The sequence below is a fragment of the Zalophus californianus genome, chromosome 17, assembly GCF_009762305.2.
Source record: "Zalophus californianus isolate mZalCal1 chromosome 17, mZalCal1.pri.v2, whole genome shotgun sequence".
Lineage (NCBI taxonomy): Eukaryota > Metazoa > Chordata > Mammalia > Carnivora > Otariidae > Zalophus > Zalophus californianus.
The window spans coordinates 50556590-50575406 of NC_045611.1; the positions used below are offsets into that span (position 1 = coordinate 50556590).

General features: G+C 52.1%; 2 protein-coding genes across 3 annotated transcripts; one reads left to right on the forward strand and one right to left on the reverse strand.

Annotated features, from left to right (window-relative positions):
* Positions 1 to 573: 573 nt before the first annotated feature.
* On the reverse strand, positions 574 to 18751 carry RSPH6A (radial spoke head 6 homolog A). 2 transcript variants are annotated; one of them, XM_027618641.2, is made up of 6 exons: positions 18062 to 18751; positions 14651 to 14888; positions 6947 to 7708; positions 5452 to 5596; positions 4571 to 4688; positions 574 to 956 (listed from the first exon to the last, which is right to left on the reverse strand). In XM_027618641.2, exons 1-6 carry the CDS (start codon positions 18721 to 18723, stop codon positions 719 to 721), a joined length of 2163 nt encoding a protein of 720 aa, XP_027474442.1. In that variant the 5' UTR covers positions 18724 to 18751; the 3' UTR covers positions 574 to 718. The 2 variants fall into 2 exon arrangements, with proteins under 2 accessions (XP_027474442.1, XP_027474443.1); XM_027618642.2 differs by lacking the exon at positions 4571 to 4688 and having other exon boundaries at positions 692 to 956.
* LOC113936215 (transcription initiation factor TFIID subunit 10-like) lies at positions 12202 to 13263 on the forward strand. Its single transcript, XM_035725228.1, has 2 exons — positions 12202 to 12221; positions 12425 to 13263. The coding sequence occupies exons 1-2, from the start codon at positions 12202 to 12204 to the stop codon at positions 13086 to 13088; spliced, it is 684 nt and encodes a 227-aa protein (XP_035581121.1). The 3' UTR covers positions 13089 to 13263.
* Positions 18752 to 18817: the final 66 nt, after the last annotated feature.

Below are 18817 nucleotides of genomic sequence, written 5' to 3' on the forward strand. Positions count from 1 at the left end.
GTCATGTGAAGTCCTCTTTTCCAGTCCCTCTCTCTGCATAGCGCTGGTCCAAGGTCCTCCTCTCTTGCTCGGGCCCTCTCAGCATCAGCTCTGTCTCTGCTCCCCTGGACCCTACTGCTCTCATGGCAAAGTAAAGCCCTGAGTGCTCCGCTCCTGCCAGTCTCTCTTTCCAGCCTCATCTCTCACCACTCACTCCTCACACCATGTCCCTAACATGGGGATTCAGGAAACTACCTCATCACAATGCTCTCTTGCCCTTGGGTCTTTGCACTCCTCTGCTTGGAATGCTCCTCCCCACCCTGTTCTTGACCCTTTAAGAGTCAGTTCAGGAGCTCTATCCGTCCTCCGGGCTCCCCCATCTGGGTTGTCACTGTCTTGTCTCTCCTGTAGAGTGTGAGCCCCAGGAAAGCAGAGCTGGGCTGACAGAAGGCACTTCAATAGTTGTTTGCTGAAGGAATAAATGACAGGATAGGGGAGACTATGCCGGCCAATGTCTGTTCCCAGCAGAGCCCAACAGCCCTGACTTGGAGGCCGCGTCAACAATCGAATGAGGAGCTAGGCCATGATGCCATGGGGAAATTTTATTTAGAGCAGTTACTTTCCTCTTCTACCCCGCCCTCCAGGCAACCCAGCTGTGAACAAAACAACCCATCACTCACTATGCATAAGGGAAAAGCTGCTATCTACCTGCTTGGGGGAGGGGGCTAGGGGACCCCCTTCAGTCCTCCAGGTCCTCATCCTCATCTTCCTCCTCATCTTCCTCCTCTTCCTCCGAGGCTGCCAGGGCCTGCTCCTGGGCTGCCTTGAGGGCCTGCTCCTCCTCCACCGTGGGGTCAGTCATTTCCATGACTTCCGGGCTGCTGGGGTACTCGTGCTGAATGGGGGCTGGCAGGGGGGGGTTGAAGTTCTCGGGACTGTACTTGTGGCCCCAGCCAATGTAGATGTTCTCAAACTTCCTGGAAAGGCGGAGAGATACTGGGAAATCCTCCCCGAAGGCCCCAGCCTGGGCTTTCATTGAAGGTGAGACCCAGCTTGGGCCCAGCACGACTGCAGAGTGGTGCGTGCTGGCGTGACATGTGCCCGGGGGGTTTCTCTGTTTGTGTGTTCTTCAGTCGTTATGGAGCATCTGTCTCCTAAGTGCCACGCGTGTCTAGAGCTGCAACAGCACGTGGAACCACAGAGCACTCGACACGTGGCCAATGAGTGTGACCAAACAGCTGAGTTTCTAATTGTATTTGATTTTCTAATTTCACCTGCAATTTCTTCTTCAGCCCCCTGGTTATTTAGGAGTGTGGTAATTTCTACATATCTGTGAAATTCTCCCATTTTCCTTCTGTTTTTGTTTTTCTTTTATTTCTAATTTCCTTTTTTTTTTTAGGTTTTATTTATTTATTTATTTGTCAGAGAGAGAGAGAGAGAGAGAGAGCACAAGCAGGGGGAGCGGCAGGCAGAGGGAGAAGCAGGCTCCCTGCAGGGAGCCTGAAATAGGACTTGATCTCAGGCCCCTGGGATCATGACCTGAGCCAAAGGCAGATGCTTAACCAACTGAGCCACCCAGGCATCGCTGATCTCTAATTTCATTCCAGTATGGCCAGAGAACATATTTTATACCATCAATATCTGGGTACATTTATCAAGACTTGTTTCATGGCCTAGCATATGGTCTGGTCCTAGAGGCTGTTCCATGCACACTTGAGGAGAATGTGTGTTCTGCTGTTGTCTGAATGGATTTTATTTCATTGTAATGAATTTAAATTTAAGCAATAAAACTGATACTCAGTTCGGTTACTGGAAAATGTCTAAGCATGTCTGGGACAACTTGGGTCCATGAATCTACTTTCTCAACTGTAAATGTTGTGAAATCTGAGTACAGGTCAAGTACTTCTGATGACAAGGTAGCTTCCAAATGGAATGCGTGCTTTAAGTGTCAACTTCACACCAGATTCTGAAGACATGGTATGAAAATAAAAGAATGTAAAATAGTTTCTTAATTTTTACATTATTGCTTTCACATTGTAATGATAACATTTAGGATATTTAAGGTGAAGTAAAATATATTATTAAAATGAATTTTGCCTGTTTTCACTCTTCGGCGTGGCTAGTACTAGAAAATTAAAAAAAAATAAAAAATTTTTAAAAGTTAAATAAAGTTAAAAAAAAGTTTAAAATGACACAGGTGTCTTGTATTTTATTTGTGTTGGACAGAGCTGGTCTAGATGTGGGGACCCGGCAGTGAACACCTTAAGCAAGAATCCCTGTAGTGATGCCTACATTCTAGAAGGAGGACACTGATAATAAACAAGAATGTAACTGGTTGGAGCCAAGCCCTGTCAGTCCACCTGTTCCCAGAATTTTAACTAGAGGAGGAAATGGGGGCAAAGGAGGGGGACTGGGAGACAGGGCGAGAGGCAGAGAGGAGTCGGGGTGAGGGAGAGAGATGGATGGAGAATTGGCCATGGGGACTCTGTGGCTTTGCCCTTTATCACAGCCTTGCTGTTCCTAGGACAATTGTTTTCCACCAGGTCTTCCTTGGAGCCTTAAAATATACTGCCTCCTTGGAAGCCTGTCCCGGGAGGTTGAGCTTGCTGGGAAGACAGACTCTCAGGCCCCAACCCCACTCCCGTGCCACCAGAACCTGCTCTTCAACCAGATCCCTGGGGTCGTGTGCACTCACGGTCTCGGAGGCTCTGGTCTAGAATGTCCTCCACTGCTTTCCCCGTTACTTCTCTCCTTCCCCAAAGATTTCACGTCAAGGTTGCTCTCCCCAGGAATCCTACTTTGATTCCCTTAAGACGAGACTTTGGAGCTGTAATTGGTCCCTGCATTGTCTGTCCCTAGCGGTACTTAGTTTGTAACAGGGTATTTTTTGGCTGGCGGGCAGGGTGCTATACCATTAACGTCTGTGCTTCTTCTGCCTGCTCTCAGGGGCAGGAGCCACATTGCCTTTTCAATAAAGGGCCTGGGACCTAGCATACAGCTGGCAAAGAAAAAAAAATGGAAAAAAACATGGATGATTGGAGGGATGGACGATTGAGTGGCGGATGCGTGGATGAGTGGAACTCCAAATCTGGATCTTTTGCTTTCAGAAAGATGTTGGCAGGGCACCTGACAGGCTCAGTTGATGGAGCATGTGACTTTCGGTTGTGAGTTCGAGCCCTGTGTTGGGTGTTGAGATCACTTAAAAATAAAATCTTGGGGCACCTGGGTGGCTCAGTTGTTGGGCATCTGCTTTTGGCTCGGGTCATGGTTGCAGGGTCCTGGAATCAAGCCGCACATCAGGCTCCCTGCTCAGCGGGAAGCCTGCTTCTCCCTCTCTCACTGCCCCCGCTTGTGTTCCCTCTCTCTGTCAAAAAAAAAAAAAAAACTTAGGGTCACCTGGGAGGCTCAGTCAGTTAAGCGTCTGCCTCCAGCTCAGATCATGATCCCAGAGTCCTGGGATCGAGCCCCGCCTTGGGCTCCCTGCTCCACGGGGAGTCTGTTTCTCTCTCTCCCCCTGCCCCTGTTCCTGCTCTCTCCCTTTCTCTCTCTGTCATGCTTGAGCTCTCTCTCTCTCTAATAAATAAATAAAATCTTTTAAAAAAGAGTCAAAAAAAGAAAAAAGAAAAGAAAGATGTTGGCAAATTAGGGTGTGGCCAGAGGAAGGGGGTTGGCAAAAGCAAGCAAGGGAGACTCTTCTCTGTTTCTGGAGGGGAAAAAAATTGCCAAGAATGTAGTTAAGGTATCAAGATTACATGACATCTCATCACAGGATCCAACACAGTATAGGTTTATCATGGAGATGGAAAAGGAAAAAAATCTATGAAAACTTATCATGCCATCTGGTGGACAGAGTGGGTAAGTGTGCCCACCCCATGGTGGCCGAGGGCACTCCCTAAGTGGCTAAGCAGAAAGGCTGGGATGCGCCTGGCGGGAGAGACTAAGGGACTGTCAGTGTGCAGTGAGGGTGTAGCGAGCATCTCAGTGAGGGTGTAGCGAGCATCTCAGTGAGGGTGTAGCGAGCATCTCAGTGAGGGTGTAGCGAGCATCTCAGTGAGGGTGTAGCGAGCATCTCAGTGAGGGTGTAGCGAGCATCTCAGTGAGTGTGTAGCTGTGGGTGGGAGGATGCACGAGTGACTTCAGCCCACAGATCTTTTGGAGCAACTGGTGGGGGATCCTGGTGGGGAAGACTTCTGCCTTCCAGGGGAAGGAGTTACGTCCCCCAGACACAAGACTCTGCCCCTGTCAGGGTCACCTCAAGGTGGACTCCTGAGTCCTGTCTGGCTCTGTGACCCATATAGCCGAGAGGCCTGGGCCAGGAGGCCAGAGATCCAAGTTTGAATCCTGCATATGCTGTGTGACCCTGAGTCGGTTCCTTCCCCTCTCTGATCCTCCATTCTCTTATCTGAGGGGCTCACGCTCTTTGTCCGGGATTTTTCATTTTAGCCCTAGTGGAATTCCTGGAACTGAGTGTGGAGGTCAGCCCTGGCGGCTTCCGGAAGGGGGTCCTTCCGATCTCCATCCTGCCCCCTGCCCTTGGCATGAAGGAGTTGTAGGGGCTTTCTCTGCTGGAAGGGACTAGAAGAAGACCTACTTGCCACTGGCGTAGGCGTAGGCCCCTGGCCAAAGATTGGAACGCATGACGGCCACGGAGTACTGCGGGCAGAGGCTGCAGGACAGGTGGGCTGTCCACGGTGACATGTGCATGATTTCTGCAGGGGAGTGGAGAGCACCAGGGAGGTCAGAGCTCCCCGCAGCCCTGCACAGCCCCCTGGAAGGGGGACAGAAAGAGGGGAGAGAACAAAGGGGGAGGACAGGGAGGGGCATGAAGGGACAGGCGGCTGGCTCCAGATCACTTTCTCGCTGTGTGGCCCCAGGGAGCCACCGCATCTGTCTGAGCCTCAGTGACCACACCCAAGAAGTGGGTATCCTTATCACATCTGCCTTGCAGGAGCTGCTGTGACCTCCCTTCCAGGTTGGCCATTGGTTTAGACCAGGGTGCAGAGGGCACAGGTCAGGCCCTGGGCTCCTGGAAATCTGGGTTCACATTCGGGCTCTGTCCTCTCACCCACTCCCACCCTCTCCTTTCCCCTTCCTCCAGGTGCCTGAGGCTCTGACTTCAGGAAATTCCTATCCAGGCTTCCAAAAATCCAGCTCAGGTCCTGCCTCCTTTGTGGAAAGGCTTAACTCTCTCTCTCTCTCCCCAAACCCACATGGGACTCGAATGATCATACCCCCACCCCCGCCACAATCCGGGACCTTGCCAGGTGCCTGGCACAGCTCACAAGATGGACATGTCCCCATAACCCCACGAGGGAGGCGCTGTCGCCAGGCCCATGGTATAGAGGAGAGAACGGCTGAGGCTGAGAGAGACGCCCCCCTGCAGTCTTGCTGTCCCTCCCACTTTCTCCCCAGGCCCCACCGGCTCCCGCGGGCTGGCGTGTGTGAGGTTGAGACGGTGAAGAGGATGGTTACCTGCATCTTCTGAGAGCGGGGTCAGCAGTGGGGGCCCGACCTCCTGCTCCATGTCCTCTAACCCCTCATCTGCTTTCTCTTCCTCCTCCCCCAGCTCTTCTTCCTCTTCCGTCTTCTGCAAAGGGTTCACCCAAGTGCAGCGGCCCTGGGGGCGGGGGGGAAGGTCAGTCGGCACCCCTGGCGGACAGAGCTTGGCCTGCACTCTGGGAGGAGGTGAAAGGCCAGGAAGGACACTGGGCACTGGCCCTGTCCTCAGGGACTCAGGGATGGGCAGGAGGACAGGGTTAGTCACACAGGTCAGGGAGGGGAGGGCGGGATGTGAGAGCTGTAGTGGTGAGGTGGAGACTCCTGCCACCCCCTAGCTGTGTGGCTCCCATCTGTGTATTATTCATTCATTCATCTTATACTTAACGAGCGCCTACTATATACAGGTAGGTGCTGGGGATACATCCTTGAGAAAAGAGCCCCCCCAAATCTCTGCCCTGTAGAGCTGACATTCAGCAGCCCATATGATCCTCTGTTGGCTCATCTATGGAATGGCGGTGTCACAGGGGTCTCTCTCATTGGACTGCTGTTGGGTTCCATGAGGCACTGGAGGGCTGATACGTGTTTGTTGAATGAATGAACTGAAGTGCGCAGCATAGAGCCAACTTCAGTTGCCTCAACTATGAAACGGGAATGACCGTTGTAACAATCTCAAAAGGAGTTATTTGGATTCAATAACGTTGCCGGGGTCAATAAAAGCTTGTTGAATGAATGAATGAATGAGTAAAAATTCCTAGCATACAGCAGGTGTTAACTTGAACGAGTGAGAATAAATATAAAGCCCAACACATCGGGCATTCAAGAAAGGCAGGTCCTCAGTCTCTTATCCACAATTCCCAAACCTGAAAAGCTGTGAGAACCAAAAGTTGCTTTCTTGCGCCTGACCTGAACTAATGAGAGGCTATTCAGTTTTGCAGCAGAAATAAAGTCTTGGAGGGCAGCTGCAGCCCCAGCCCCCTGGCTGGAGGTACTGCATGATATCTGGTATGTGCGCCAGGTCACCTTTTTAAAATCTGAAAAACGGGGCGCCTGGGTGGCTCAGTTGGTTAAACGACTGCCTTCGGCTCAGGTCCTGATCCTGGAGTCCCGGGATCGAGTCCCGCATTGGTCTCCTTGCTCAGCAGGGAGTCTGCTTCTCCCTCTGACCCTCCCCCCTCTCATGCTTTCTCTCTCTCTCTCTCTCAAATAAAATAAAATAAATAAATAAATAAATAAATAAAATCTGAAAAATGCCACCAAAAAAGGCCACCAAGATGCATCTGGCCCCGGAAGTTTTCTGACAGGGCCACCGGCAGCAGACCTCGGCCCAGCGAATGAAACAACGGAGGAGTGCACATTATTGAGCACCCCGTTTGGCAGAGGGCAGCGCTCCAGAGTCCCCTGGTTCTGCCACGGCGGGGGTGGGGTGGGGGTGTGCGGGGGCGGGGAGGCTGGAGGCCCCGGGCCTCACCTGCGGCAGGATGTGCTGCGTATGATGCACCCAGTTGGCCATAGAGTCCACCAGCTCGAGCACCGGGATGCCCTCAAAGTCGGGGTTCTCCTCGTAGGAGTCGCGCCCCGCGCCGCCTTCCTCCTCATCACCCTCCTCCTCACCGAACTGGTAGAAGCCTAGCGGGCTGATGTGCGTGGCGGCCGAGATGCGGGCGATCTGGGCCCGCAGGTAGCTGGCCTCGTTGCCCGGGAAGGGCGGGAAGCTGATGACCGGCGCGTCCAGGTAGCCCGTGAAGAACTTCCTGATCTTGCGCGCCTGCACGATCTGGATGGGCGTGACGTGCGGCAGCCGTGTCCACGGCCGGCCCGGCTCGTTGCACACGAAATACAGATACTTGTTGGTGCCCGAGCGGCTCTCCTCCTTGGGGATGACGGGTGGTGGCTTCCACATGGGCTTGGGGATAACGTCGGTGACCTCCTCCTCGTCCTCCTCGCCCTCCTCCTCAGCGTGCGCGTCCAGACCCTCGCCGCCCTCCATCGGCTCCTCCACCTCCTCCTCCTCCCCTTCCTCCTCCCCCTCCCGGAACTCCACCTCAGCCACCAGGTAGCTGCGGCTCAGCCCCAGGACCTTGCCCCAGAAGCGGCAGGTGTGGATGGGCTGTTGCTCCACCAGCTGCTTCAGGGCCATGAAGATGCGGAAACTCTCGTCTGAGCTCAGGGCCACGCCAGCCTGTTCGAAATAGAAGGCCGTCTCCATGACGTTGGGTACTGCTGTCTCAGCCTGCAGAGGGTGGGGTGGAGGGCAGAGGGAAGAAGGCTGAAGCCCTGCTCCCTAGCCTGACTCTTCTAAAATCCAGAGAAGTAACCCAGCTGCTCATGTGACCACTGCTGGTCAGTGAGATGTAGGGGCAAATCCTTGGGGAGGATGTCCCTTATAGGAAAAGAAAAGGCAAAACAACAACAGCAGCAGCAGCAGCAGCAAACTACTAGGAGAAAATCCATTGCTCCTTCATCCTTCCCTCTTCTTTCTGCCTGGAATGGGGTGTGAGATCTGGAGGCACAGCAGCTATTTTGGGACCATGAGGCAACACACAGGAGACAAAGTCCCCTACCCTAATGATGGTAGAGCTAAAAGGTGGAAACTGCCTGTCCCCAATGGCATCACTGAGCTGCCTTACCTCCCTGGCCTTCTTGTTCTATGGGATAAAGAGGCCACTTTTAGCATGGTTTCTGTTGCTTGCAGCCAAATGCACCCCTAACAGATACCCCAGATCATATAGCAAATTAAGGGAAGAGGCAGGTCTTGAGCCCAGGAATCAGTGATGTTGGAGGATGGAGGTGATAAGTCTTGCCCTCACTGCCTCTTCCTTCACCATCTGCTTTGTTCAGGGAGACAGAGGGGGAGGACAGAGAGACAGGGGGCGGGGTCAGAAAGAGAGTGAGAACAAGCAAGTCGAGGGCTGGGACTAGAATACAGTGAGGTTTGGGCCCAGCCACCCCCACAACCACATGGCCACAAGGCTGAACCCAATATTTTTTCATTTGGTCAGTTCAGAAATCTTTATTAAGGACCCAGTGGGAGGACTGCCTGGGTGGCTTAGTCAGTTGAACATCTGACTCTTGGTGTCGGCTCAGGTCATGGTCTCCGGGTCCTGGGATCCAGCCCCACGTCAGGCTCAGCTCAGAGTCTGTTTGTGCCTCTCCCTCTGCTCCTCACCCCAGGTGCTCTCTCTCTCTCTCTCTCTCTCACTAAAAGAAATAAATTAAATCTTTAAAAAAAATAAAGACTCAGTGGGTGCCAGTCCCAGGCTAGGGCAGGCTCTGAGATATATCGGAGAACAAAACACATGAGATCAGCCCTTGACCTGCCCTTGGCCAACCTGACTGGTCCAGGAAAACACATTGCCCAAGCCAGGGAGACCACATGCTCTCTTGCCAGAATTTGAAACCAGAATGGAGAGAGGGGTTAGGTATGGTAGGTAGAATAGTGACTTCCCCAAAGTTGTCCAGGTCCCAATCCCTGGACCTGTGACTATGTTATCTTACATGGCAAACATGACTTGCAGGTGTGATTAAATTAAGGATCCTGAGGGGTGCCTGGGTGGCTCAGTCGTTAAGCGTCTGCCTTCGGCTCAGGTCATGATCCCAGGGTCCTGGGATCGAGACCTACGTCGGGCTCCCTGCTCAGCGGGAAGCCTGCTTCTCCCTCTCCCACTCCCCCTGCTTGTGTTCCCTCTCTCGCTATCTCTCTCTCTGTCAAATAAATAAATAAAATCTTTAAAAAAATTAATTAAGGATCCTGAGATAGGGACATCATCCTGGATGATCTGGGTTGGCCCAGCATAAACACAAGGGTCTTGATAAGCGAAAGAGGACGATGGGAGGGTCAGAGAGGATGTGATGATAGAAGCAGAAATCAGAGTCAGAGATTGAAGGTGCTGTGCTGCTGGCTTTGAAGCTGGAGGAGGACCCAGGAGGAAGGAATGTGTGCTGCTTCTAGAAGCTGGAAAAGGCTAGGAGATGGTTTCTCTTCAAGAGCCTCCATTAGTAGGGTAACGCTGGTGACCTTGACTTTAGCCTTGGCGAGACCCAATATGAAGCAGACTTCTGACCTCCGGAACTGTAAGGTGAAACGTTATGTTGTCCTAAGCCACTAAGTTTGTTAGAGCAGCAATAAGAAACGAATATGGGTGCACCTTAAGTGTGTGGCTGAAGGTGAAACAGGTTAAGTGTGGGAGCCACACGGCAGATTGAGACTTTGTGTCCATGCGTAACCTTTTATAAGGACACTAGTCCTGTTGAACTAGGGGCTCACCCTATTCCAGAGTGACCCCATCGTAACTAATTACATCTGCAGTGACCCTACTTCCAAATAAGGTCCCATTCTGAAGCCCTTGGGTGAGGGATACTTCACCCTGCATTAGAATTTTTGGAGGACACAATTCAACCCATAACAGATAGTTGGTGTAAATATGATGATGATGATGCTTCAGTCACACCAGTTGCTGCGAAAGATTTGGTGACAAGTGTCCTGAGGTTTTTCCTGAAGGCTTATATACTGCATTCTCATTTTTTGTAAAAGCTCCATTTGTGAATAGTGTAAAGATGAACACTTTACTGCATCTTCTTCCTAGGCCTGCTGGACGTAGGCATACTATTGTCGGCAAGTGTTTGAAGTCCCTCCCCAGAGAGGAAGGATATGCTCCCACCCCCACCCCCATTGCACTTGGTGGGGGGGCTGTGTCACTTGCTCCGACTACTTGAAACAGCAGTGGCAGGGACACATGTCAGAGCCAGGCAGGAGCTGTAAGAACCAATGTGGGGTTTGCTATGCTCTCTTTCCCCTCCTCTGCAAAGGTGGAAGCCTGTGGCACAGTGCAACCCTTACCACCCTGCGTTCCCAAGCAGCTGATGAGCAAAACCCTTTGGCCAACTCTGGATGGGCGGGCACTGTGAGCGAGAAATAAACTGTGTCCTTTGAAGCCACTGAGATTTCTGTGCTGTTTGTTATCTCAGCTCGATGTGGCACACCCCAACGTTCTGGCACTTTCCCTCGCTCATAAACATGATGCAAAAGCTTGATGTGGACACCAGCGTGTCAGGGAGGGCTGAATGAAACTTAATTCTAAGACACCTTGCTGGCGACAAGGAAGATAAAGGAATGAGTGTAGGAAACTCTCTTGGGAGTGTGTGGCTGGCCCATGAGCCAGTGGCCATCGCCCTCTTTCTGGGAATCCCCTCCCCACGCCCATCCACATGGCAATGAAGCGCCCTCACTAACCATGTTTAAATGATTATGGCTCCATCCTGGCACTGTTGATTGGAGCAAGAGTGGAAAACTGACCTAAAATGACAGATCAGGCTCTGCTTCTCTCCCTCCCCCTCCCCCACCCACCACCTGTAATGTGTGACTGCGTCAGGGAAAAGGTGCAGCTAAGCATCCCCCTGCCCAGAAATTACTCCTTTGGTATCACTGGGTTTGAACCCAGATTCTCTGGCCAGAATCTTTCTCCTTTTCTTCCTCTGTTTCCAGGAAGATCCCAACTATGGTCTGGGAGAAATGATTTCCTAGTGGCAACTGGATGGAAGTTTTAAAAAGTGAGTTCAGGAGCTACAGGGCAGCCGTATGCTGTGAGGTGCAGGAGGCCCGGAGGAGGGAGGGGCAGAGGTGAAGGACGGGGCACTTGAATACCAGCTCTGCTGGGGGCCCAGCCACATCTCTGCCCTTGGCTTAGAAAGGGGCAGTCAGTCCTGTCAGCTCACTGAGCCAGCACCATCCTCAAACCCCTTCTCCGTTGCTCCAAGGTCACTTTCCCACCTTCCTTGCAGCCAGGGATGGTGGTGTGACTCAACCTGGCCAAGAAGATGCAAACAGAGGTCTTCTGAGGGGCTTCTGGGAAACTTTTACTCCCAATTTTGTTTGTTTGTTTGTTTGTTTGTTTATATGACCTGAGCCGAAGGCAGACACCTAACGACTGAGCCACCCAGGCACCCCAAAGATTTATTTATTTTTTTAAAAGATTATTTATCTATTTGAGAGATATATGCCACTCTGCTTGTGCTCTGCCCACTCTTGGCCAAGTGAAGCAATTACACGTTTTGCTGAAATGCTTGGTCCACTTTAATTAAGCATTTGCAGCCAAAAGCAAGCCTTACTGCATTGGCCAGAGATGGGATTTATACCCAGGCTTCTATGATGCTGAAAACTGTTCTCCTGGTGTAGAAACAGGGAGGGTGGTTGGGAATGGGGGAGAAGACAGCCCTCAGTGCCCCTTCCTGGGGGAGCCACCTTGTCAGCTGTGGACTGCTTGCACCTGAATATCAGGTGTGAGAAAAACTTCTATATTGTTTTACATACTTGTCTGCCAATCCTGCAGCATCATCTATTTCCTGCCTTCATGTGATCTATGCCGTTCAACAAGTATAGTAAAGTGTTAGTTTTGGGGATGTGATGCAGTAATACTAAAGTTAGTCTGAAATTATTTTTAAAAGGTATTATTGGGGCACCTGGGTGGCTCAGTCGTTAAGCGTCTGCCTTCTGAGTGCGCCCCGAGTTAGTCTGGACTTACAAATGCAAGAATAGTCAGCCTCTGTTATGAAACAGAGGCCCAGTGCCGGGGAGCCTTATGCTATCAAATAGCCAAACCTGCTATGCAGCGGCTGTACACAGCAGGCAGGAGAGTGCTAAAGCAGAAAGCCATCCACAGAGCGAAGGTGAAGAATAGAGAATCCACAAACAGGTCGAGTCCATACAGGTGTAAATAATTCATAGAGATGGCATTTCAAAGGAAGGCGTAAGGAAAGCATGCATTTTTCCACAAAGGCTGTTGGGGACCATGGCTAGCGACTTAGAGGAACTAGAAAAAGGGAAATGAGAGCCCCATCTCCTGTCAGAAAAATAAATACAAAAAGCTGAATCACGGATTTCTTTAAGTCTCGAGACATGCACAGGCCACAAACGCCCACAATTTTGCCCTTTTGCTGACCTCCCATTAAGAATCCCAGCTCCAGGCAGCGGCTCCGGCGCGGACCCCGAGGCGGCGCCGGGCTCCGCCGCCTCGGCCCCGGGCCCGGCGCCCGCGGTCTCGGCCCCCGCAGCATTGCCCGGCGGCACCGCTGCGGAGAATAAGACCAGCCCCGTGGGGACAGCCGGGGGACCTGGGGCTGGAGCTGCGGCAGGGGGCACGGGACCCGTGGCGGCGCGGGCCGGGGAGCCGGCCGAGCGGCGTGGGGCGGCTCCGGTGTCGGCGTGGGGCGCGGCGTCCCCGGAGGGGGCCATGTCTAACGGGGTTTATGTACTGCCGAGCGCGGCCAACGGAGACGTGAAGCCGGTGGTGTCCAGCACGCCTCTGGTGGATTTCCTGACGCAGCTGGAGGGTTACACGCCTACGATCCCAGACGCAGTGACAGGTTACTACCTGAACCGTGCTGGCTTTGAGGCCTCGGACCCACGCATAATTCGGCTCATCTCTTTAGCTGCCCAGAAATTCATCTCAGATATTGTCAACGATGCCCTACAGCACTGCAAAATGAAGGGCACAGCTTCTGGCAGCTCCCGAAACAAGAGCAAGGACCGCAAGTACACTCTAACCATGGAGGACTTGACCCCTGCCTTCAGCGAGTATGGCATCAATGTGAAGAAGCCGCACTACTTCACCTGAGCTACCCAACCTAAATGTACTTGTCTGTTCCCTTGTCCCCACACCAGCCTGTTTTCATAATAAACTTTAATGTGACAGGCAAAAAAAAAGAATCCCAGCTCCAGGGGAGCCTGGATGGCTCAGTCCTCAAGCGTCTGCCTTCCCATCGGGTAGTGGTCCCGGGGTCCTGGGATCGAGCCCCCACATCGGGCTCCCTGCCACGGGGAGCCTGCTTCTCCCTCTCCCAATCCCCCTGCTTGTGTTCCCTCTCTCGCTCTGTCTCAGTCAAATAAATTAAAAAAAAAAAAAAAAAATCCCAGCTCCAAGTACTTAAGGGGGTGGGGCCTTCAGGGACCAGGCGTTTGAAGGGGCGGAGCTTCCCCACAGATTGATTTCCAAGGGGGCGGAGCCTCAAGTGCCGCGGTGTTCTAAGGGGCGGGGCCTCTAGGAGCAAAGCGCTCTAAGGAGGCGGGGCCTTCGGGGACTTGCGTTAGATGTGGGTAAGACCTGGGGGTAGGGAAGGAGGGGTGCAGTTCCAAGTGGTTGGGGCCTCCTGAGGAGAAACTGGATCTGAAATTCAAAACCCTATTCCCGGGTGGAACTTCGTGCCCAAGACTTGGGATTTCCACCTGCGCTTTGCTCACCCAAGGGTTCATTCCTTTGTCAGATTGTCCTTTCCCCCATTCTCTCACCATCCCACCCCACTAACGCCAGAATCCTGGAGTCTCAGAAGCATAGATAGAAGTGAGCACAGAGCAACAGCATCTGCAGATAGATCAAAGGTTGTATATAGCACGGGCTTTGGAGATCATGGCCCTACTTTCTTAGTCCAGTCCCTGGTTCTTCCCACCTTCCTGCCCTCTGAGCCTGCGTCTTTGCTCTATAAATAGGAATAAGTAGCACTCGACTTGCAGGGTTGTTTTAGGGATGAAACGAGAGCTCTCCAAGCTCTTAGCAGGGGCCTAGGAGGTGTCAGAATGATCATAAAAACTCCTCAACAAATGTTTCTTGAACGAGTGAAAGAACACTTTGCCTGAATTTTCCGCCGTTGTCCAATTCTGGAAACAATCGTGGAATTAAATATTCTGAGGATAGTGAAATGTTAAGGGGCCAAGAGTGGAAGAGTTCTTAGAGGGTCTCAACTTAATAAAAGGGGAGACTGAGTCCGGGAATTAGTGGGCACTTCAGCGTTGAGAGACTCCAGGAGGCAATGGGTTTCACAGAAAACGTCTGCAAAGCAGAATTATTTTCGGGAGGAAGGAGTCAAGGATGGTAAGAGAGACCAGTCTCCACCTCCACAGGAGTTCTGCTTTCTAAAAAGCAGAGCCCACTAGCCCTTCTGCTTCAAACACTTCAGGGCTTTCCAGGCGCCTCAGGAGAAAGCCCAAGCCCCTTGGCCGGGCATTCAAAGCCCTCTGTGACCTGGTCCTGGCCCCCTCGGCCCGGTGCGCACACGAAACTGAAATCGTTTGTGTTTCTGGGTCACACCGTGCGCTCCCTCACTTCCGGACAGAAGCACAGGCGGTGCCGAAGCCCCGGCCATTGCCGGCCCCGCCTCGCGCCCCTCCCACCGGCTCACTCACCACCTCCTCCTCCATCTCCTGCTCGCCCTCGCCTGCGGCGCCGCTCCGAAGAAATAGCCCCTTCTGCCTGTCCGCCGTCTCGTAGGTGGGCTCCAACTCAGGGTCGTCCCGCATGGTGTCCAGCCTGGGGTGGAACCACTCCCATTGTGTGGTGCGGTTCAGCGACTCCAGCAGGGACAAAGGGTCCTCGGGCCGCTGGTTCAGGATCTTGGTCAGCAGGTTCACCAGGTGCTCATACCTGCCTCCCGCGGGAGGGAGTGGGAGGTGGGAGACATCACTCGCTCAGCTCAGTGAGCTCACTGTTGTGTGCCCGGCCCTGTACCTGGCGCTGGGGACCCCGTAGAGAAGAGAAAATGTCCCTGCCCTGGTGGAGCGGACATTCTGATGATGGAGACAGGCATCAACCAAATAGGCAAAAATATATAGTGTGTCTTTCTATGAAGAGGAAGCAGGGAATGGGGACTGGGAATGCCAGGGATAGGAGATGACTTCCGATTTTAAATAGGGAGGCCAGGGAAGGTCACACCAAGGGGCACATTTAAGCTGAGATCTGAATGACGTGAGGCAAACCATACAGATATTGGGGGTGTTTCAGTCAGAGGGAACAACTGGTGGGTAGGCTCTGAGACATTTCATGAGTCTAACAGAATGTTAACAAAGCTCAAGGAAACTAGGAGACAGGAACATTCCATGCCAATCTTAGAACTAGATTAGCAGGATTGGATTAGACGATGCCTGCTTAGAAATAGAGATGCTGCAGGGGCGCCTGGGTGGCTCAGCCAGTTAAACGTCTGCCTTCAGCTCAGGCAGGTCATGATCCCAGGGTCTTGGGTTCGAGCCCCATGTGGGGCTCCCTGCTCAGCAGGGAGCCTGCTTCTCCCTCTCCCTCTGCTGCTCCCCCTGCTTGTGCCTTCTCTCTGGCTCTCCCTCAAATAAATACAAATCTTTTTTTTAAAAGATTTTTTATTTATTTGACACAGAGAGACATAGCGAGAAAGGGAACACAGGCAGGGGGAGCGGGGGAGGGAGAAGCAGTCTTCCCGTGGAGCAGGGAGCCTGATGTGGGGCTTGATCACAGGACGCTGGGATCATGACCAGAGCCAAAGGCAGACACTCAACGACTGAGCCACCCAGGCGCCCCTAAATAAATAAAAATCTAAAAAAAAAAAAAAAAAAGAAAGAAAAGAAATATAGATGCTGAAATCCTAAGCTAAGTATTAGCAAATCGCACCCAGCAAAAAGTTGCTCTCAAAAAGATGATACACCATGATTAAATTGGGCAAATAACAGGACTGGGCTGATATTAGAAAAATAGAAAAAATATAACTCATGTTAATATGTTAAAAAAGGCCCAGGGTGGCTCAGTCAGTTAAGTGTCTGACTCATGATTTCAGTCCAGATCATGATCTCAAGGGTCATGAGATTGAGCCCCACATCAGGATTCCCACTCAGCGGGGAGTCTGTCTGGGATTCTCTCCCTTAACCCCCCCACTTGTGCATGCTCTCTAAAACAAATAAATCTTAATATATAGATAGATAGATAGATAGATAGATAGATAGATATAGATAGATATTTAAGATAATCTCAACCGGTGCAGAGAAGTTGTTTGATAACATTCAACAGCCATTTATGACTTAAAAAAAAAAAAAAAAGAGAACTAGGAATAGAAGGTAAATTTTTATAATCATATAAAGGGGATCCACAAGTAACCTACAGCACACTCCAAACATGATGGTGAAAGACTGAAAATTTTTCCCTATGAGGCTGGTAACGAGGATGCCTGCTTTCACAGCTTGTATTTAACACTGCACTGGAGGTCCCAGCCAATGCAATCTGACATGAAAAAGAAAGGAAAGGTAAAAAGGATTGGAAAGGAAGGAGGGAAACTGCTGTGGTGTGCAGGTGATGTGATCGGGAATGATGTGCGGAGGCCTTGAGCTGAGGGTGCGCCTGGCATGTTGGGAGGAACACTGAAGAAGTCAGAGTGGCTGGGTGGAAGAGGGGAGAGGGGTTGTGGGGAGAGAGGAGGCAGGGTGATGACAGTATTGTAATGGCTTCTTTGCACCTAAGCCCGGGACTATGCTGGGCACTTGGGACCAGTGCTGGATTCTCAACCACAATCACACATCTGAGGAACAGTGATGATCCCTACCCTCCAGATGAGGAAACAGAGGCTTAGAAGAGTTGAGGGCATGAGGTCACACAGTGGTTGCACAGCCAGGATTTGAAACCAGATTGGTCTAATTTCAAAGCATGTATGTCTAACCCTCTGCTGGATGGAAACCGTTTGGTGGCAGTCTGGGGTGTGCTGGAGAGCCATCACTGATTTGGGAAGGGTAAGGAGAGTTCAGACTTTGGTTTCGGTTTTTCAATAGGGGACCTTGAAGTTCCTGAGGGTGGGAAGAGTCAGAGGTGAATTTTGACTAGACTCTAGGATCCTGGATCAGCAGCTGACTAGAGATGAAGTTTGGAGAGCCAGTAGGGGCTGAACTGCTGTTGTGAGAAGCACGAACTGACTCCTGAGGGCACTGGGGAGCCATGGCAAGCTCTGCACATGGGAGGGATAGGGTCAGTTTTGTACTCTGGCAAGATCTATTACTTTTCCAGCCTTGTTTCCTGCTGCTCCCCCTTTCTCCCTTGGTTCCAGTCATACCAGCCTCCTTGCTGCTCCTCAGACACAGCAAGCCTGAAAGCCTTTAAACGTGCTGTGTCCTATACCGGAACCACTGTTCCTCCAGTTACCTCCAAGGTGCTCTCCCTCATCTCCTTCAGGTCCCTGATCAAATGTTACCTCCTCCGAGGCCTTCTTTGACCTCATGCTACTTAACATGTACTCCTTAACCCCACTTACCCTGCCTTACTTTCCACTTTAGCTCTTATCATCACCGCCTGCCAGCACCTATCACTTGTTATATTTATTGTCCATTCTCCCAATTAGAATGTAAATTTCACTAAGATGTAATGGAGACTGAGAAGTGTATTGACTACAGCTAAGCAGCCTTGGCAAGTGCCTTCCCCAGGCAGAAAAGTTTAGTGGAGAATGGGGCCTCAGGAGCCAAATCACAAGCATCTGCCACATCCTAGCTGTTATCGTCTTGGATACGGGACCTAATTTCTGTTTCATCTTCTGTAAAACAGGGACAGTGTGTGTGCTAATCTCAGCTATGAGAACTAGACGTTAACGTGTGAATGGTGGCACGACGTTTGGAAACTAAATATTAGATTATTAGTTTCATCCCCTGACTCCTAGCCTGAGTCAGATGCCCCTGCAGCAGGCACTGGTTACCTGCGAGGGATGATCCCGTCTGACAGAAGAGACCCCAGAGCCTGAGGCAGAGCCTTGGCTGGATGGGGCCTTTCCCTGCCTGGGTCCCATCCCCTCCCCTCCCCACTCATGAGCCCCATCTCACAGGCTGAGGCTGCAACTGACGCTGGTCTGCAGCAGGTAGGCCTTGGCGTTCTGTACGGCCAGCTCCCGAGGCTCTGGCTCAGGCACCTCCACATTGAAGGGCATGAAGCCCAGCTCGGAGGGCGAGTACTGGAGGGCGGGGTCATCCCTCATGTAGGGCCCATGCGGGGCACCCTGGTTGAACTGTAGGTCTTCTCCCTGGTACATGTTGAACTGGCCCAAGAAGTTGGGCTGGGTCTCCAGGTAGGCAGAGTTCAGTTGCTGGAAGAGGCTGCCTTGGCCCTGCTGTAGTGGCTGCATTAGGCTGGTGTTTCGGGCGGCCTGGATCCCGCCTTCTTCCAGATAAGGTTGGGGCTGAAAGCCCATATTCAGGGACGGGTACTCTACACCACCCAACTGGTCTTCCTCAGCCTGGAACATCGTCAAGTTCTCCTGTTGGGTCAGGGGGGGCCCTGATGACCAGTCCTGGAAGTTGTTCTGGCTCGCCAGGATCCCTTGGCCGCTCTGCAGGACCCGGTCGTCAAAGGCTATCCGCGGCACCTCCTCGGAGATGGTGGGCGGGAGATGACTGAGTTCCCGACTGCGCCGCTGGGAGACCTGGGAACTCCTCCGACTTGAGGGCTGCTGGGGACGGGGCTCGGGGTCGGGCGGCGTGTCCCCCATAGTTCAAAGGAGGTCGCAGACTTCCAGGAGGAAGGCTTGCAGACAGGCAGGCCAGACCTGTCGCCCGCCTGCCAGCACAAGCCCTGTAGCCTCT